Below are 21,587 nucleotides of genomic sequence, written 5' to 3'. Positions count from 1 at the left end.
GTGTGGTGGGGGGGGGGGGGGATGCATCATAGTCACTGCAACTTTGCTTCTTATTGTATTACATAGAGCCTGGCACCCAGGTGCTGAAATCATTTAACCGTCCTACCACTGATGTAAACATTATGCGTTTCTATGGGACAAAAAGCTCTACCACCATAACAACCAGTTAGGCCGTTTTTTGAACATTCTCAGCCTCACTTTGGGTTTGTGTGTGTCAATGCTCAATCACTACTTGTCATGATAATGTAAATCCTGATTGCCTCCTCCAGACTGCCTGAAGATGCAGCCGGGCGGAGGTGGAGGTGGAGGTGGAGGTGGAGGTGGAGGCGGTGGCGGCGGAGGGGGGTCGTCGGGCCGGGCGGTGCTGCGCGGCTCCCGCTCCAAGGCGGAGCTCCAGGACCTGATGGAGACGCTGCAGCGCAGGAAGAGCGCCCTGGAGGCCAGCCTGCGCGCCGCCGAGTTCAGCCGCAACTACCTCAACGGCTCGCCGCCCTCCGGTGCCAGCTCACCGCCGGCGCAGTCCGCCACGTCCTCCTCCACTCGGCCGCTCCTGCAGGGCCCCGCCTCCGCGCTGGGGCGCAGCGAGCGCCCGCCCTGCGCCCCCAGACCCGGCGGTCCCAGGCCCTACCCTTACGCCAGCAGCAGCGTGCCCCCCTCCCCACGCCAGCGGGAGCGTCCGCTCAGCCCCGGCGGCGGCCTCCTCCGCCACGGCCACGCCCGCCACCAGTCCCAGGACAGCCTGCTGCACTCCATCAACGGAGGGGGCGGGGGGTCGCTGCTGGTCTCCCCCGGCGGGGAGAGGAGGAGCGGGGCGGCCAGCGTGCCCTCCAGCCCCCGCATGGGACGCCGGCTCTACGCCCAGAACCGGGCCAGAGTTGGTGGCGGCGGCGGCGGCGGTGGCGTGAACGGCGGCGGCGGTGAGGCCCAGCGGCAGAGGAAGTACTCCACAGGGTCCCTGAACGGCCTGGGCACCCACAGCCGGTCCCTGCCCCGCCTGCACCGCGCGGCCGAGCCTCCCGCCCTGTCCCTGCCCTCCCGTCTCCCCCGGGGGGACGGCAGGACGGTGTCCCGCCGCAGCATGTCCTCCCTGGAGCAGCCGCCCGACGTCACAGTGACGGCCTGCCTGCTGCCGCCCGGCACGCCCCCCCGGAGGGCCAGCATGGCCTCGCTCAGCTCCCTGGGGCTGGAGCTGGACTGTGAGGCCCTGGAGGACCTGGGTCTGGGCGGGGGGGAGAGGAGGCTGTCCTTCACCAAGGGGCTGGGGGCGGGGGGCCGCGTGGGCAGCATCAGCTCGCTGAACGGGAAGGAGGAGCTGAAGGACTACCACCAGCACCAGAGGGACGAGAGGCTGCGCGAGCAGAGGGTGCAGAGGCTGGTGAGTTGCATGCTGGACCTTTTTTTGATTGGATGTCACGTGGTCTTTTGACATGGCATGGCCCATAGGGATCAGGTGTGTGTTTGTGTGGGTAGTTGTTTCTTGTGTTTCTGTGTGTGTGTGTGTGTGTGTGTGTGTGTGTCTGTGTGTGTGTGTGTGTGTGTGTGTGTGTGTGTGTGTGTGTGTCTGACTTCACTTGAGCGGGACTTGTCAGCGGACCAGGCTTAAACAGGGGGTGGATCAGATTGAGTCGCTGGTTTGATCCCTGAAGTATCCCTAAAGTAAACCAGTTTCTCAGATAACAGTAGACTAGTCATCCTGACCGTAGACTTCTACGTAGATGTAAGCGCAAATTGAGAAAGGAATCAAGGACTCAGTAAAATGTGAACATTAGAAACCGAAGAGATGAGTGCTGTAAGTGACGTGAGTGATGCTCCCGCTGACCTGACCCTGCACGTCCCCGTCTCTGGGTGCAGGAGAGCCAGCGCCTGGAGACCATCCTGACTCTGTGCACGGGGCGGGGGCCGCCCGAGAGGGAGGCCGGCTCGGCCGTCTCAGACCTCCAGAAGATCAACAAGGAGCTGGAAAAGCTGCAGGTGTCCGACGACGAGTCCGTCTTCTCTGACTCGCCCAACGGCACCGGCTCAGATAGTGGCTTCGGGCCTAAAGCCAGGGACTATCTTAGCGGGGATGAGGCCCAGCAGGTGGGCCAGCGCCAGCCCGGGGGATACCCGGAGCCCCGGGACCATACACCTGCAGTGGGCCTACGCAATGCTGCCCCCTCACCGTCCTCCCAACACAGAGACAAGGTAGGAGCCCACTCTCTCTCTCGCTCTCTCTCTCCCTGTCTCCCTATCTCTCTCTGTCTCTCTTTCCCTCTCTCTCTCTCACTCTCTCCCTCATGCACTTGCTCTCTCTGTCTCTCTGTCTCTGTCTCTGTCTCTCTCTCTCTCTCTCTCTCGCTCTCTCTCTCTCCCTCTCTCTCTGTCTCTCTTTCCCTCTCTCTATCACTCTCGCGCTTTATCTCTCGCTCCGTCTCTCTCTCGCTCTCTCTCTCTCTCTCCCTCTCTCTCTCTCTCTTTCTATCATGCACATGCACTTGCTGTCTCTGTCTCTGTCTCTCTCTCTCTCTCTCTCTCGCGCTCTCTCTAATGCGCATTTACTAGATTCTGTCAGTCCAATATTTAAAAAAATGGGCTGTTGTTTAGCTGCTAGTATTTTGGTCTGCAGATTATAATAGCTTTATATTTTCTTCCATATGTAAGTCCTACTAACTAGGGAGTGAAGTTACGTAAATACTTCCCTGTCTCTGCTGGTATGTTGGGCAGGACCAGAGATGAAGCAGCTGTTTCTAGAGTCTGTTATCAGCCATGATGCTGTCCTTCTCATCCAAAACAATTCCAAAAATACTGTGTTATATATAAAAAAGATTTATATATAATGAACAGGGCCACAGTAAAAATAAATTTGCAAAGCAGATGGTAACGGATCCTCATGCAGGCACTCACAGATCTGCTGCATATATTAGTTATAAGAAGCGCTTTGTTTTCAAAAATTCCAAAGAGCAAGTTTTTTTTTTTTACAAGCCAGAGAAATCTAACAGCTGTACAACTAAGCACTGCCAAGGCCAAGAAGCTTGTTGAGACTTAGGAGGGGTGACTGGTTTAACCTAGGCTATACCTTATGTACATACAAGTAAGAAAAAGTTCATTATTTTGTCATTGAGTCTCGATAGAGGTGGTAGCATAGACTTACTGTTAAGCTATCGGTGATGTCATAGGCTTACTGCGATAAAACATCTGGGGAGGGGCCTTGTCGATGCATCCAATGAGGTCCTGGCTTTCGTTTACAATTCTGTCATGGGCAAGATCTCCTGAGGCATCTAACTCCACATTGCTCTGGTGGGCGTGTGTGTGTTTGTGTGTTTGTGTGTGTGTGTGTGTGTGTGTGTGTGTGTGTGTGTGTGTGTGTGTGTGTGTGTGTGTGAGTGAGTGAGTGAGTGAATCAGCCTCCACCTAGTCCACTTCCTCTGCTGTCTAAATCTGTCTGAGTTATAGCCTCGACTCTTTCCACTCTGGGCTAATAAAAAAAATTATACCGAACCCTGCGTCTGGTTCTAATGAAGAAGTTCTGCTTCAAAAAGTTTCTCTCCAGCCATCGGCCAATCAGATTCTTGGAGGGTGGGAAGAAAAGGAAATTGCTTAATGCCCATAGGAATCAGTGCGTGTTTACGTGCGTGTGTGTGTGTGTGTGTGTGTGTGTGTTTATACATGCATGTGTGGATGCTTGTTTCTTTGTGTGTGTGTGTGGGGGGGGGGGGGGGGGGGTGTGTGGGGGTACTCGTCGGTTTGTACCTTGCATTATTGCATGAATATATTGTGTTTATATTGAATATATTGTGTATATTCATGCAATAATATATGCATATTGAGAACATACATCACTTGCATTACTTTCCCCTGGAAGAAAGAGCAATGGCAGACCGGAGGAAGAGCTTACCTAGACATAAACGAACCATGATAGATATAGCAGACCTTGAAGCAGGCCACGTCTGTCTGGCTCCATTCAACCTGCAGTCCTATGCTACGTGTCATTACCTAGCTCCTTCAACTCACTTCCCTGTGTGTCTTCACTGCCCTGTCAATGAAGGCCTAAGAAATGCCCATACAAATATTTTTAATAATAGAAGAGAGACCAGACATTAAGATTGTTATTATTAACAGGGTACATCGCTGTCTGGTAATATGATTCTGGAACCACAACAACTATACTTATAGAGTTATATAAAATAAGCCAGGCCTCAATGTTAGTCTATACTAGGGTACTAGGGTGTAGCTCAGTCTATTACATGCTTAGTAGAGCTTGACCACAACACTGCCAGGGTTAGATAAGATGAGATGTACTTTATTAATCCCAGATGGGGAATTAGGGTAATTAGGGGGTTTGAGTTCCCTCAGGAAAACAACTGCTCAGAAAATAAATAACATAAAACAATAACATCCTCTACAGATCGGTAGATTGATAGATCAGACAATACTGGCTCACCTTAGACACATTGGACAGTAATTTTGCGTCTTCATGTAATCTAATCTTAACGTTTCCATGGACTCCTTTGACTCCTCAGGTCCTGGGGAGCATGCAGCTGAAACAGGAAGTGACCCACATGGAGGAGGAGAGGGTTCAGGTGGTGAACAACATTGATGAGCTGGAGCAGAAGATCAAAGAGCTGGACAACCAGATGGACGAGTCCATCAGAGAGGTAGTCCCCTGTCCTCGCCGTGTCTCAGTGGAGCTCGCTTTGAGTCAATTAAAAGTTATAAATTGAAAGTTTCCCTGTTAAACAAGCTCGAAGCCGCACTTTAACAGTTCAGAGCTTCTGGAATTCTTATGTTCTTAGGTATGTTGTGATTGTTCACCGCCTCAAAGCTCCACTTTGGATAAAAGCGACTAAATGTAAATGAGTGGAGTGGAGAGAGCAACCCGGGTCATGCTTCCGGGTATTGAGACCCTCATTCATTATGTATGAGGAGGGTCTTAGCAGCTTACATCATAGCCTCTGACTCACTTTCATTTGGTCTTGTTGAAAGAAACAACAGATGATTTTTCACATTTACATTTAGTCGTTTAGCAGACGCTTTGATCCAGTGCGAGATCAGCAAGGCTGAGAACAATCAAAGCATGCAATCCAAACCCGAGGAGCGCTGTCCAAGCTAGTCTCTAAAAACCAACAACAGGACAGAGTGGGGAGTAGCTTTAGAAAGCGGTGAGATGAGGTTCATAATTATTATACTATTTGTGTGTGTGTGTTACATCAGAGTACATTTCATCAAGTGCCTTCTAGAGTCAACAGAGATAGCAGGATCTACATCCACTATCTGCTTTCCAGTGTTGTTGTGTGTGTCCCGGGTCTCTCAATGTAGATGGAGGTGGAGTGTGCTCTGCTTGACGGAGAACACGACTCTGAGTTGGCCCAGCTGCAGAAAGAGAAGGAGTCTCTGGAGCAGCTCAACGGAAAGATCCACAGCATCGACAAGACCAACCGCATCGAGATGAATCGGGTAACACTGTGAACTTTTAATAATATAACAAAACAGTATTGCCCTTTTCCAAGTCGCTCAAATCAGTCTGATGGCAGACAAGCTCATATCTGGGGTAATGAGGCTTTTCACTTTATGTAGCTTCATATTTGTTTGGCTCAATCCAGGGTGCTGGAGAAGGGGGAGCTGTAGTACTGGAACCACAGTTTGAAAACCGCTGCCATAAACTTTTCAAGATGAGCTATTTCTTCAAAGAAGCAGGCAAAATAGATCAGATATGGGTAAATGTCATATCTTAAATGTTCAATGATGGTATGAAACTATAACTTCCAAGACTACAAATAGCCTTCTTCCTTTCCCCTTTTTCGTTAAGCGTTTTCCACTCATGCATAGTTTGGCGGTCCATATATCAACAACACTTCAATATAGTATTTTTTTCTGAACTGAAAAAAAGGCATAACTTTGTTTTTCCTGTTGTGATGGAAAATGTCAAATAAAAAGTTAATTTGCGATTTACAAGGGGTGTTATCAACAGGTGAGAACCACAATATTGGTTAAATCCCGTCACAATAGCAGATTCAACAGACAGGTCCACACCAGCGGCTGCCATCCTGGTCATGAAGTCATTGTATCAAACCAGCCCCAAATCAGATAAACGGTTGTAAAGGCCTGACCCAGGCCAGGACGGCTGGAAATCAGTCTGCATGGAGGGGCCAGAAGGGCTGGGGGTGCCATCCTTCTGCCAGAGCAAATAAAACATGAGCGGGCAGATTGCCTAGCCCTCAGGATGGGTTAATGCAGTATTGTAGTAAAAAAAGTTTTTTATAAAAACATAATAATAATAAATAATAATAATAAAAAAAATGGGGCCCAATAGTTTACTATGATGTGTTCTAAGCTTTGGTCAATCAGCCAAAACCAGACGGTTGATCGAATAGGGAATCGTTCTGTATTGTATAGTTTATCTATGTATTCTATCTAGTCTATTATTTATGAGTGTTTGTATCGCTTATGTTATATATAGAGCTGATCGATAGCCACCTGCATAGCGAGGTCGCATCACAGCCTCAGATAGACTTATACCAACTGTGTAGAAATGTATATCTGTGAGCAAGCTAGAACCTTTGCCGTTTCAAAATCGCTACCCTATTTTTTATAAAACAACTCCATGGTCCAGCCTGACCCCAGAGAATTGGGACGTCTGGTCACCGCTTACTTGTCGGCATTATTTGCCAGTGTTTATGGTCCTTGTATTTCAACCTTGTTACAGTTGATGTGGTCGTCTCCTCCCTCCTTCTTCAAGAAACGCCCGTGGAGACCCCGGTGTCAGTTATTCTGGTGTCAGTTAGCCTGGATGTGGAAATGACTTCCATGTGTAGCGATTAGCCCACACAGCTGTTCCCTCTGGGTCTCTGTGGGGTTTAAGATTAAAGGACGCTGGAAGTCTGTAGTGGCTGGCTTACACCTAGCATGAGGTATTAGCATCAGGGAGTAAAATTACTTAAGAATACCATCTAACACATGCTACAATCATTTATTAAAGGGCACCTATTTTATCACCAGGTGTGACATCACAAGTAGGGTAGGTTGCTTGTTCAATTTATCTATCTACACTGATAAATCAACCTATTTCTGCCCATTGATATATCGATCTATCTATCTGCATTGATTGATTGATCTATCTATCTACATTGATAGATTTATCTATCAATCTACATTGATAGCTCAATCTATCTATCTATCTACATCATACATCTGGGTGGGGACTCCCACTTGTGATGTGAGTTGACTTTGAAATTGTTGTGATGGCTAATCAACATCACACCTGGTGGTAAAGTAGGGGCTTTTTAATGTATGAATGTTTGTTTGAGACTGGTGCAGTTTTTGGAAGTGTATGTAGGAAGGGATGGTTGTTTTTAGCATTCAGGTTTAAAGATGATTAACAGCTTTAGTGATAAGTTGGTAAATAATTACAAAAAATAGAATTAGCTGTTCACAGCACAAGCAGGGTTTTAAGTCATGGAATAAATATAGATATCTTATCTAAACAATTTCAATAAATACAAAGGTTATTGCATAACACATGGCTGTTCAGCATTAATGCTACCTAAATACACCTCAAGTCTGCTTTTCAGTTATTAAATGTACTCAAGCAAATAAAAAAAAACATGCATTCAAACCTTATGGCAATATCCTAATGCATTTTTTTTTAAATTTCTCTAATGCGTGTCCATATTCATGATCACAAATTCATATCGTAAGATGGCATCGACTAATGAAAATGATGCCACTGAAGGGTTTCAGAAAGATATTAGCAGAGAGAGGGAGCCCCCTCTCCTCTGGCTGTAGATTGTGGCTCCAGCTCCCCCACCACCATTATGAAAACACCAGATGTTGGAATGTCCTGTGGTAGAATGTATGCTGCTTATAGAGCGTGGCAGTGCTGGGGTGGTCTGGAACCCCAGACCACTAGGCTACAGACACTCAATAACATGTAGAGTGTAGACGTCGCCATTCTGTCTCTTCTGGTGCTGTAACCTGCAGTTCACTTTTGATAAGACATTCGTGAACTCGTTGTTTCTGGAATAAATGTCATTCTTTGTGTGTATGTGTATGGGTGTGTGTGTGTGTGTGTGTGTGTGTGTGTGTGTGTGTGTGTGTGTGTGTGTGTGTGTGTGTGTGTGCTTGTGTGTGTGGGTGTGTGTGTGGGTATATTGATGTGTGTGTATATTCCTGTTTATATCTATGTGTGTGTGTGTGTGTGTGTGTCTAAGCCTGTTTATTTATGCATGTGTATTCCTGTTTATATCTATGTGTGTGTGTGTGTGTGTGTGTGTGTCTAAACATGTGTATTTATGTGTGTGTATTCCTGTTCATGTCTGTGTACTAATGTGTAATAATGTGCGTATTACTGTGTAATAATCAGTGTGTATTTACCTTTACTTGTGAATCTGTGTGTGTATTAATGTCTATGTGTGCCTAAGTGTTTATCTACCGGGACGAAGTGGGGAAGAATGAGGGGTCAAAGTGTGTTTTTCTATGTGTGTATTATTGTGTATCATGTATCTATTTGTATCTCCACCAGGGAGAGGAGGTGAAAGAGGAGGACATGGAGTGTGTGTTTCTATGTGTGTATTATTGTGTGTTGTGTGTCTATGTATCTCCACCAGGGAGAGGAGTTGAGGGAGAAGGCCATGGAGTGTGTGTTTCTATGTGTGTATTCATGTGTATGTGTGTCTATGTATCACCACCAGGGAGAGGAGGTGAGGGCCCAGGAGGACGTGGAGTTCCAGCAGCTGGAGAAGGAGCTGAGCCAGGAGGAGGAGAAGGAGAACCACACTCAGACGCTCCTGAGGGAGATCGCCGAGTGCCAGCGCAGCACCGTCACACGCAAGGTGCAGAGCCCTGTGCATGTTCTCATGCTGGCATGCCCCTGCCTGTTGGAGTGCGTAGTTCTTCTCACTTGTCGTGCATGTCTTCATGTTATTTTTAGCCAGCTATTCCCCATCGGCTGCGGTTTACTTTTGTTTTTGCTTTAAGTCTTTTTTTTTTGCTCTGTAAAAACACACACTTATTTTGCATGAGTAAATTTAGTTAACAAATAATTGTTACATTTTTAAAACAACGTCTAAAAGGGATCCATTTTCCGAACACGAATGAACACATTTAACGATAGTTCTACCGGATCATAATTTATTCTGTATACAGTGATGTGATGCGAAACAATTAATCTTAAAGTCAGCATGAACAGTGTTCACAGTTCTTTTAACATAACCACACATTTACATATCAGGCTGATGAAAAGTGTCAACATGAAATGAGTCACGTTGAAACGCCAGCGGAACCTTTCAGCGACACAGACCAGATGGGAAACAACTGTTCACACATGGGGAGAGAGAGTGAGAGAGAGAGAGAGAGAGAGGACGGGGAGAGATAGAGAGTGAAAGAGAGCGAGACGGAAGGAGAGATCGGGACAGAGATGGAGAGAGAGAGAGAGAGAGAGAGAGAGAGAGACAGAAATAGACTGGAACAAGATTGAGATAGGGAGAGGAGAGAGGAAAGTGACAAGGGAGAGAGAGGGAGAGAGAGATTCTACAGAAATGCAAAGGGAGGGAGAGAGTAGACACGCTGAAATGGTGTGAGAGAGAAACAGAGAGGGAATGATTGAGTCTGGAGGGAGTGAGAAAAGGCGCATAGAAGAAAGAGCAAGAGAGAAAGAGAAACCAGAGAGAGAGCAGATCCAAAGTGTTTCAGTATGGTTGCGTTGCCCAGAGGTCCAACATGTGATGCACCATGGGGGAATGCATGTGCGACTTTGAAGGTTGTTTTAACAGCTAGAAACCAACCTCTACAAAGCAACACACAGACATCCCATTAATCTGATTCCTGTTTGGTATTTCAATCATTGATTGCTGCCCACATTTCTGTTATAGTGTGGTTGATTGTTATTTATCAGGTTATGCATCAAAATTAAGCTGCATTATTGTGAGGTTTGCAGCATAGCCTATGAACTAATCTAATCAGTACCAAATATGGTAAGCACAAATTACTATCCAGAGAAACTGAAAGCATTTAATTAAATGGAAGCTAAAAGGAAGTTTTCAAAATTGCCAAGTTCAATGTGAAAAATAGAAGTAATGATGTGATGTTATTTTAATGTGATATATATCACATAAGAAGGAATTCTGAAATGGAGACTTTCATTTTATCGACTCCATAGAGAGAGGAAACAAGTTCCATTCTATAAATACAGTTTCCCTGCTCACACCACCTGCAGCTTGTTAATTAAAAACACCTCAGCTCACTGTCTGGCACATTCAAATCAAAAGCCTCTATTCCTGATCAGGCGAATCATCTGTGTACTGTGTGGCATGCACAACGCTTTGATTGTAGGTGTAGTCGGTGTCTGAAAGGTACAATTTGCAAAACATTTACATTTTAAATGTGTTTCTGAAAACACATTCTGTCATGTAGCCGCTAAGGCTATCAGGATCTAGGTTTAATGCTCTGATTCTGCAGCAGCTTAGAGAAATCTCATGTTACTTTTTTTTTTTCAGGTTTCACTTTTTTGGGGGGTGGTGGGGCCGGGGGGTGTGGGGGAGCAGTTGTTTTCAAAAGTTTGACAGGAGTTTACTTGAAATCGCAATGCTTGCATAATGTAACTTTGTTTGTATTTAAATATATATGTATATACATGTATGTTTGTATATCTAAATGAATATATATATATATGTATGTATATATATATATTATATATATCTCCCTAGGAGAGGCTGATGACCCTGAAGAAGCAGTCCACTCAGATCTCCCTCCAGGCCCAGCAGGAGAGGCAGAACTTCCAGAAGGAGAAGGAGAACCTGCTCCTTATGCTACACAAGGTAAGAACCCGGCCCTCCACAGGGAGGTGGAGACGGTCGCCTGGCAACAGGAGGATGGTCGCTGGGTGCAACCTCTGGCACGGTATAATAGTGTGAGTGTGTAAAGACACTTAGCGCTAGGTCCTGTCCTGCTCGTCTGGGGGCATTGTAGTGGGGTGGTCGACACCCAGCCAAAAGGTTCTGGGTTCCATCCCCCAATGTCCACATTCTAGTTGCTGGCGTGATGGCGTTCTTGAGCATCCTTGATGCATAACATACCTGACCTAACGTCTCTTTAATGACATACCTGACGCTAGTGTAAGTCCAGATCTTAATGATGTGTTTGAGAATGGGGTGATTCATATTGTAACCGGTGGACGTCTGTCTGCAGGAAAAGGATCACCTAGTGGCGCTGGAAGGGAAGTACGCCGAGCTGTCTGGTGGACAGTCCTTCGCCAACAACCCGGTCACCATTAAAGAGGTAACAGCAAGAACCAAACACAGAAGACATTGCGTATGTAGAATGGCATTGGTGCTACATGCCCACTTACTCACTTTCACCCCCAGACAGACACATAACCATGATGTTGTCCTTTGTGTTTGGTCTCATTTTGTTCCTCCTGCTCCAGCATTTGAGTGCTCTGAAGGAGAAGAGAAGGAGCAGCAGCCATGAGAGCTCCTCAAACTCCACCTCCTCGGCTCTGAGTGACAGTCTGTCTCTCATGAGGAGCCAGCAGCTCCTTTCTCCTTCCTACGGGAGGACTCTGGGTCACAAGGTAAGCACTACGGTGGCTGCTCCGTCCAAAACCGATAGAGGCTGGAGCCTAATAGACCAAAGGGGTTTGTTTGACCTCGATATTACCCAGAATGCTAAGCAGACCAAATATCCCAACATGCTGAGAACTATGCCAGGATAAGTGCCGTAACATTAAGTCACCTTACCTGCTGAGTACCCCGCACATGCTAAGTGCCATAATAAGCGTAATACTTTAACCAGCCAAGTACTGTGTCTGAAGTACTGTAACTTTGTAACTTAAGTAGCTTAAGTTATGTCAACTAACCGCTTGGGTGTGAATCCAATTTTGCTGGGAGACAGCAATTGTAACTGAGACGCAAACAGTTCTAGACCCAATTGAGCCATGTCGTGAAGCCTTTGAACCATGTTTTAAAATTGTTTAAAAACGATGTTCTTAACCTTTTGAACCATGTTTGACATTCTTTATTCTTTATTCATATTTTATTAATCCTTTGAAACATGTTAACATAACTCTTTCAACTATGTTTGAAACCTTTTCACCCAGGTTCCACAACCTCTTTTAACCATGTTTAAACCCTTTGAACCATGTTCCTTAAGCATGTGTGTGTGTGTGTATGTGTGTGTTGTCCAGGTCCACATCCCCTTGTCTCAGAGCAACAGCTGTGGCAGCGTGGTCCCCCAGGTGTTCTCTGTGTCCCGGGACCTGAGCCAGGCCCGGCGCCTCATGAAGAGTGAGTCCACACCCACACGCCCACCAACTTTTACATGTACATTTTAAGTACTGTAAACCCCATCTGAGATAGCCTATTAAAGGGTCTACAGTAGTCCCCTGACACTGACTCTCTCACCATGTATATTCTAAATGGGATGTTTAAGTGTTATTAAAATAATAAACCACTCATAATGTTAATCCCCTAGAGGGAACAATAAGTATGTTATTCTAGCCTAATTTACCAAACTGAAGAAAGAAACTATTTTAATTCTATTCTATTCGATCATCTTCTCTTCTCATCTCTTCTATTATGATCTGTTATGTTCTATTCCGTTCTAACCTATTCTATTCCCTTCATCAGGCAACAACGGCCACATGCTCATGAGCGAAGACAGACAGAGACGCAGCGACCTGTGCAGCCGCACGGTCTCGGAATCCAACGTGTTCCTGGACCCCTTCTCCTACTCGGTCAACAGCCACGCGTCCGACACCATCAGCGTGGATAGCTCAGACAGCATGGAGACCAGCTTCTCCGCAGGGTCGCCCGACAACATCTCCAGGTGCAGGAGACCTCGCAACGCTAAATGAAGCACAGCGCTAAAGCGTTGGGGGGAAGGGGAAAGGCCGGGTGGACGACCGCTAACCCAGCCAACTGGGTGACAGGTTCCACTTGGAGAAGTTGATTAAGGTTTTAGACAAGAGTTGAAGTTGCCACTGTTTATCAGCACCAGGTGTGATGTGTTGTATGATGACGGATGGATCAACCTACAAGCCTGCCGGTTATACTGCCGTCCACTGGACAGGCTGGTCGGTGGGTCCGTCCGTCACACAGCCCGTTGGACTGATGACTGCTGTGTTTGACCCATGACCTCCGTGTGTGTCCCACAGTGCGAGCACGGCCAACATGGCCAAGCTGGAGGAGATGGAGCGGCTCCTACGAGAGGCCCAGGCGGAGAAGCAGAAGCTCCTGGAGTACAGGGTATCAAACACCATAAGCGACCATAAGCTACCATAGATAGAAGCAAAGCTATTGATAAGCTAAGATATCTATGACATAAGCTAACTTATGATTAAGATAACTATAAGCCAAGGTAAACAATTATCTAAGCTATAAACCAAGCTTATGATAAGATTAACTAACCTTATAACTACACACTAAAATAACTATAATTTAAAATGACCATCAAGTTATCTATAAGTGAGGCTACATTTAATTGACTACTAGCCGTCGTGTTCACTTGTTTACGAGGGCATCCCCCTGTGTTTAGGAGCGGGAGATGGAGATGCGGCGGCTGGCTCTGGACGAGGAGCGGAGGAGGAGGGAGGACCTGGAGAAGCGCCTGCAGGAGGAGACCACCAGGAGGCAGAGGCTCATCGAGAGGGAGGTGAAGCTGAGGGAGAAGCAACGATCACAGGTACGTCTGAGCTTCGCTAAACCTAACCCCACTATATTGTACCCTACCGTCGTACCAGGTAGAGGGCACTATAGTCTAGTAGTGGCAGAACAGTGTAGTGGTTCTAGTGTTTGACTCCCAGTCGGAAGGTCCTGGGTTCAAACCCCACTACCTGTTGGCGTCTCTGAGTCAGATGACCAATCCCCCTACCTGCTCCTGAAAGTTGCAATCTAGAAGATTTCCGTTTGGGTTTTCTTACCAGAGAGCCGAACAGTGTTGACACTGACACCCACTTTGTAACATTCATAATACAGCAAATGCAAGGGCTTTGATCAGTACGGGCTCAATATGGGAGTTGAACCCACTCACCGCTACAACACCCTGTATTGGTGGTGTTGAATCTGAATCTCAACCTCTCTTAGTGGAACGCTGTTGTGGTCTGTGTGGTCCCCCTGATCGTCCCCCTTCCTCCGCCAGCAGTCGAGGATTCTGACACGGTACCTCCCGGTGAGGAAGGACGACTTCGACCTCCACGGCCACATCGAGGAGGCGGGGCATAACCCCGACGCCTGCTTCCACCTCGCCATCACCGACAAGACCTGCCGCGGCTTCCTGGTCAAGATGGGCGGCAAGATCAAGACCTGGAAGAAGCGCTGGTTCGTGTTCGACCAGAACCGACGGACCCTGACCTACTACGCAGGTACACACACGCACGCACACACACACACACACACACACACGCACGCACACGCACACACACATGCACGCACGCACGCAGGCACGCACACACTCACACACACACACCCTCTCTCCTTGTGTTCAGGGGTTCCTAAACATTTAGAATCCAAAATACCCAGAATACGTTGACAGTGTGGCCCCGGCGTCTTGTGAGAGTCCTGTGTGTTATCAGGACACCACCCACCTCCAACAAGTTCACGGCCCAATTCTGACGCCCGACCCCCCCATCCTGGTCATTCCATGATACTAATGTCTTACTACTATGTCAAATGTTTAATTTGCGGTGTGGTTTCATGTTGTGTACTGTGCAGTAATAAGGCCCCCTCTTTGTATGTAATGTGATGTAAGTGTGTGAGTCTATGTGTAAGGTTGTGTCACTGTCGTGTCACTGCATGGGAGACCAACCCAGTTTCTCCCTTCGGGGATAAAATAAAGTGTATCGTAACGTATTCAGCTCTCCCTTTCTGTCTCAGTCAGTCAGTCACTCTTAGTCTGAGCATTGACTTAACTACATCAGAAGCTGCTTTTTTGGGCAAACATACTTTCCACTTATATGGAGCTTGGTTGACAGGCACTCTCAGTGTCCAAACAAAGAATATAAGTTAGAATAACTAGTAAAAAATCTGTAATATCTAAAAATAAGCAATACAAAAGCAATACAAAAATAACAGCAATACCTTAAAAGGAAGACGAAAGCTGTGACATCATTTGCGTGTCTCAATGTTTATTTGAGGAATGTAAGCTTTAATGGAAGGGGCTTTTTTATTCAGTTCGCTCTAAACTAAGTTTGTGTGTGTGTGTGTGTGTGTGTGTGTGTGTGTGTGCGTGCGTGTTTGTGTGTGTGTGTGTGTGTGTGTGCGTGCGTGTTTGTGTTCCTGCGCGTGTGTGTGTGTGTGTGTGTTTGTGTGTATGTGTGTGCGTGTTTGTGTTCATGCGTGTGTGTATGTTTGTGTGTATATGTGTGTGTGTGTGTGTGTGTATGTGTGTGTGTGTGTGTGTGTGTGTGTGTGTGTGTGTGTGTGTGTGTGTGTGTGTGTGTGTGTGTGTGTGTGTGTGTGTGTGTGTTCTGGGCTGCAGATAAACACGAGACCAAGATGAAAGGTGTCCTCTACTTCCAGGCCATCGAGGAGGTCTACTACGACCACCTAAAGAGCGCACACAAAGTACGTTTGTCCCTGTGTGTCTCTCTGAGCACAGTGTCCGTGTATACAAAGGGTTTTTCTCCATAAGTTACAGACTTCATTTGTATTGTGTGTCACTCTCTTTTATTTTCATTGTGTGTCTCTCTCTCTATTTCACCCAGAATCTTCTTTTCAAACATTTCCTGTGGTGTCATGTCTAGTACTGCACCCCTTTTGAGCAAGCATTGTGAATGACTTACAACTAAGTCCGCTATCTCATTCTCAGCCCCTCCTTAAAAAGCCTCTGCTGGACCCATCCATCTCCAGCAACACAATAAAAAATTCGACCACTTCCCCTTCCTCCATAGGCTTTGTGTTTGGGTGATGTTATCAGGAAGTTCTCCTCCTACCTCTCCAACAGAACATTTGCTGTAGCGATGATTATCTCTTCACAAGGCCCTCTGTCTTGTGGTGTATGAGCTTGAATCCATACTTAGTAGCACTGACTCTATCCCTGGCCACCTCATCTTTCCGCTTGGATCCTTGGTCCAATACGGTGCAGCCAGGCGTCTGACAGAGTCCAGGCGCGGTTGCCACATCCAGCCTGTCCTAACGTCACTTCACTGGCTGCAAATGGAACAAAGGGTTCATTTCCAAATACTTTTAAATGGCTTCGAAGCTTTACTGGTCTTGCCCAACTTATATTTCAGAACTTGTTACTCCCCTCAGAATGTCTCGATCCCTTCAATGCTCTGACCAGGGGACTCTGTCTGTCCCCTGGTGCCAGACTGAAGACCAAAGGGGATGGTTCCGCCTCTGTTTGTGCCCCTTCTCTGTGGAACAGCCTTCCTCCCATCCAATACAAACTGCCCTTTTTGTTGATGGTTTAAAAAAAAAAAACACCCACTTGTCCAGATGTGCTTTGTATTAGTACGGGGTTGTCTTTTCTCTCTCCCCTTTACATATTTTTTTTACTTGTTTTTACTGCTGAATGTTTATGCCAGTTCTTGTTATTTTATCATTGTATGTTATGGTTTTATGTATTGTGATGTTTGTTGTCATGCATCCTTTCTGTCAAGCACTTTGCAAGTTTTTGTTTGATAAGATGCTATATAACAAAGCCATCCTTACTTACTTACGTTCTCCATCATAATCTGGCTTGTTACCGCTTGTTGTGTGGGTGGGGAAATACAGCTCTTTCTCTTTGTTTATATACATAATTTACATCATATTACATGTGTGGTCTGTTCTGATCTCTCTCTCGCTCTCTCTCTCTCTCTCTCAGAGTCCCAACCCCTTGCTAACGTTCAGTGTGAAGACCCATGACCGGGTCTACTACATGGTGGCCCCCAGCCCTGAGGCCATGAGGATCTGGATGGATGTCATTGTAACCGGGGCAGAGGGACAGATGCACTTCATGGTGTAGCCCGGGCCGGTCTGGAGCCCGGGTGCTGGCTATGTCCTGGCCCCCTAGGATTACTGTTACTCTTTACACTTTCATCCATTTGGACAGATGGTAGATGCAGAGATGCAGAGTCCATAAAAGGTAGTCATCTTTGGGAGCTAAACTTTTTTCCTGGGAGTCAAAAATATACTTTTCAGCTGGGAGCCTTTTGCCTCGGAGTCGAAACACACGTGCTTTTAGCTGGGAGTCAAAGACACAACCTTTCAGCTGTGAGTCGAACACACACCCATTCAGCATGGAATCGAACACTCAACCTTTTGGCTGGGAGTCGTACATACAACCTTTCTGAAGGTAATTGAGCATCCAACTTTTGAGATGAGAATCAAACTCCCCAACTTTCGACTGGGAGTTGAACACAAAGCCTATCAGCTAAGAATCCTCCCGGCCACTAGACGAACCTGGAGCACCCCTGTGACGTCGGAGGGGACCGTTGACTGGGAGATAAGGAGTGGAAACTGTTCTTTCCACAGTGGATCAGTATCAGGTAAAGAAGAAGGTGTTCCCATACAGACGCAGATTCACTCCAATTTTACAGTACCAAATGTCACTAAGCTACAATCGGAAGGACAATGAATGTGTTTTGTTTGATCATGTTTTAAGTGTTGTTGTTGATGTATCATGAATGCCTATTATTTGCATATCTAATCAGCAATGTAGCTGTTAGCTTATTCCCCTATTTTCTGCTGACTATTGGAGTGCCGAAATATCACACATATATTTTGGGTAAGTTCCTAACTCTGCTTCCAATATCCGTCCTTGAGCTATGGTTGATCTATGAAACCATCACGTGCAAACTCCAGGCAACATAAAGTCATAGCTATATCAAATAAGCGTTATTAAATCATAGCGATATTATTTCCCCAGAAGTTAGCCATGGACATTATATGATACTTATATTTTATATTCATCCAATTCTCAGTATTATGAAATGTGTGGTCCTGCCCTGCTCCATTGGTTATGGCATATTGGCATTAACACTGCCAGGGCTAGGGGTTTGATTCCCACTGGGTCCACCCATTCTCAGGAATGTATGCACTCATGGTTTTTAGAAGTTTTTGTATGAAAGTGTCTGTCTAATTGTATATAACATCTTACAATTAACATCATTCTGATTTTGTGAAATTTCAAACATGCCCGTCCACTGAAAAACTACCGGTACACAGAATCATCGAATGTACATAAACGTAGTTTATGTACTATTTTTGTTTATTATTGTTTCATATAAAGGTCTTGATCACTCAACATTCAACAATAGTTAGTTGTTAAAATGAATAGAGCATTATATTATATATAATTTCTTGTTTCTAGTTATTTACATTATTATCATTAACCATCTCAGACATAAAATGTAGTTTATGTACAGAAAACCTTTATCTACGAGACCAAAGCAATAGGCACTAAGCATCTTATCATTGTAATTTTTTCAAATGAAAATCACTCTGGAACTCTGACAGAGGAAACCAGCTAACACGCTCTAACCTCTAAACGAGAGACAGAAGAGCAGATTTTATAGAATATTAACGAATCTTTACCTATATCAGGCTCAGCAAAACGCACGCCATTACACGTCTTCACCAGCAGAGGGCATCATTCACGTGACGTCATGCTGTAGCAGGTTGCTGCTCCATAGTCGATATCTCAATTTAAATATAACTGTAATATATCCATAGTAGGCCTACATATATGTTATGTAGGCCTACTGCTTTAATCCTAATGGCATGAAATTACAGTCATGTTATTCATTCTGCAAGTGAATCAAGTGAATATGCATAATGCTGCATAAATGGCAACTCATACAAAGCAGAAAACTGAATATTTTTCTTTCTTTTTTTTCATTCGATGAAAACAAACCCAGCTTGTTTCCAGATATGACTTAAGGCTTTATAGATATTTTTAACATCGTGTGACTAGCGTTGTGACTCTCCTCAGACCACAAAGCTTGCGGTTTCATGAGAGAGAGCAGATCGAGTTACAGGGCTGTGTGTGCTTGGTCTACCGAGGGCCCCTGAACACGGCCTTAACACGGCCCCTGGTGGCCTGTTTATCCCCCCCCCCTCCCCAGAACGACACTTTCCTTACACCACAATTGTTCTATATTTTGTCTACATTTTATATTAAATGTTTTGTATACAAAGATTGTTTATTTTAAAGGACATTCCATTTTTTTTTTTTTTTTACCGTTGAAAGACTTTCAAGATGCTATATAAACAATACGAATAAATCGATTTTTATTCAAACCGTGTTGTCCATGTTTTACACTTGCCATTGTCCTTGAGATGCATGACAAGTATTCCACAAAATTCAACAAATGAGTAGTGGTATTTGTCAGCAGTATTGTCTAATCACATGTTTGGTGGATAAACTCTGCTGGATAAACATATAATCAGATCAGATGTGTGGAGACAGGTGCTACACGCTGCAGTTGTGTGTACTCTAGCGTTAAGTGTACTTAATTACACTGCCATCCCTCAGCGTGTGGGGACTGTTGGCCTAATTTCAGTTGCCTGGAATGCCCATCTGCGTTGACATAGATAGTTTAATCGAGCTACGCTCAAAACTTGCCCGTTAGCAGCAAGGATGGCTAGTAGAGAGATTTTAAGAGGCTTTGGTAAAAAAAGTTATTAATCTCAAACATGACACACTGATTGCACACACTGAAACGTTTGAGCGCTTTATGGATTTAGAGGAGGTTAACCAAAGGTTTGCTTTGGTTGGGTTAAAAAAAAAAGTGACTGTGAAAGTATGAGATACTATAGCTGTTAAAACGACTTTGTATCACCAGTAAACAATGCACGAAAAGCAATGCAACACAGTGTAGTTTGTAGTCTGGGAAGAAGTGCTTCTGTGCACTAAGCGTGCACACTAATTAGTCCTTGTGTTGACAAACTCCCCCCCCCCCCCCCCCGAATTCACAGGCTTTCATTGGCTGCCCTAGTGTGGTTGTCATGGAAACGTACGGAATAAAGTGTGAAATAAAATAAAATTAGGTTTCAAGAATCACATCCTGCCTCAAGAGACATAAGCAAACACAGACACACACATGCACACGTGCAGGAACAAAGGCACACACACACACACACACACACACACACACACACACACACACACACACACACACACACCCCCCCCACACACACACCATTGTATTCCCACCTGGGTGGTTATAAAAGTACAAAGCTATGTCCCAAAATGTTCTGGCTGATTATAAAAGGTCACATACACATGCACACGTGCATGAACAAAGGCACACACACACACACACACACACACACACACACACACACACACACACACACACACACACACACACACACACACACACACACACACACACACAATTAAGAATAATGATAAGATGTATAAACATAAAGACAATCAAAGTGTGAAATAATTTCATACAGATCTACAAATAAAATGTAATACTATGTATAATATATCATAACATATCATATAATCAAATATAATGATAATGTCTTCTTCTTAGGTGTTGTTTCAAAATGTGAATGCACCGTTCACAAAGATTAAGCACTATTATAGTATGTGTATGTGTTATAGTGTGTGTGTGTGTGTGTGTGTGTGTTGGTGTGTGTTGGTGTGTGTGTGTTGGTGTGTGTGTGTGTGTGTGTGTGTGTGTGTGTGTGTGCGTGTGTGGTGTGTGTCTGTGAGTACAGTTATTTGTGTGTGTGTGCGTGGTTATGTGTGCGTGTGAGTACGTAGATGCGTGTGTGCGTGCGCTCCCGTGCCACAACATGAATCCTCTGGATCCTCGATGCTCAGCATGATCTCTACAAGCCTCCGCTCTCTCTCCCCCCTAATCTCCCCGCCCCCCCCCCCCTCCCCCTCCTCCTCTGACCTCCATGCACCCGGCGCTGTTATCTCCCGTCGCACCGTGGAACCCGGGGCCTCCAGGGGCCACAGTGTTCCTTGCCCAGCGAGAACGAGCCACAGCCACCATCTGATGCTCCCAGACCCTCGTGCTGCTCTGACAGCCGGCTCCTCCGGGGGCCCCGCACCCCCCCGGGCCCCCAGCAGGAAACAGGGCTGTTTGTTGTGTCGCAGCCACAAGCTTCCCCATGACTGAGGTCAGCCGTGAAACCTGCACAACGGTTCCGCCTCCACAGCCCTCAGTTCTCAGTACCCTCTTTTTTATTTGTGGTTGAAATCAAAGACTGATTTGAATGAAGAAACCGTTTGTTTAAAAAAAACGCTGGGATTGTGGGTGTTATTAATTATGTATTACATGTGTCTGTATCAAATTGATTATTGATACTCTTTCAAATAAAAAACTCAGTTGAGTGTTCAGTATTCCAGGTTGGGGCTCAGGTTTCAGATGGTGTTTAGAGGAGCCTTGATGACATACATTCAAGCGTTATTTTTGCATGATAACGTGTGCACTGCATGGAGCGTTTTTTTCTCTGTAAGCTGATTGGCCGAGCTGCGATGACATGCCGTGCTGTCAGTATTTGGGTCAGTGAGCTTGGAATGAGCAGAAGTTGAAGCCGGGGGTCTTTCTCTACCACCATGACCCTCATAGCTGAACTGGGAACCACTGTTGTTGGAGTGAGAACCAGTTTGCATCTCGTTAGAGATGTTTTCAATGCCCCCTCTCTAATTCCCCCGGGGGGGGGGGT

General features: G+C 45.7%; 1 protein-coding gene across 1 annotated transcript; it reads left to right on the top strand.

Moving 5' to 3' along the window:
* The first annotated feature begins 338 nt into the window (after positions 1-338).
* Positions 339-19,151, top strand: phldb2a (pleckstrin homology-like domain, family B, member 2a). Its single transcript, XM_084474699.1, has 15 exons — positions 339-1,375; positions 1,852-2,184; positions 4,500-4,634; positions 5,296-5,433; positions 8,667-8,807; positions 10,680-10,790; positions 11,161-11,250; positions 11,399-11,545; positions 12,158-12,257; positions 12,600-12,798; positions 13,127-13,217; positions 13,507-13,653; positions 14,113-14,332; positions 15,448-15,533; positions 16,777-19,151. Exons 1-15 carry the CDS (start codon positions 404-406, stop codon positions 16,915-16,917), a joined length of 3,051 nt encoding a protein of 1,016 aa, XP_084330825.1. The 5' UTR covers positions 339-403; the 3' UTR covers positions 16,918-19,151.
* The last annotated feature ends 2,436 nt before the right edge of the window (positions 19,152-21,587 follow it).

Source organism: Micromesistius poutassou (genome assembly GCF_964030765.1).
Source record: "Micromesistius poutassou genome assembly, chromosome: 10".
NCBI lineage: Eukaryota > Metazoa > Chordata > Actinopteri > Gadiformes > Gadidae > Micromesistius > Micromesistius poutassou.
This window is presented reverse-complemented; position numbering and strand designations above follow the sequence as displayed.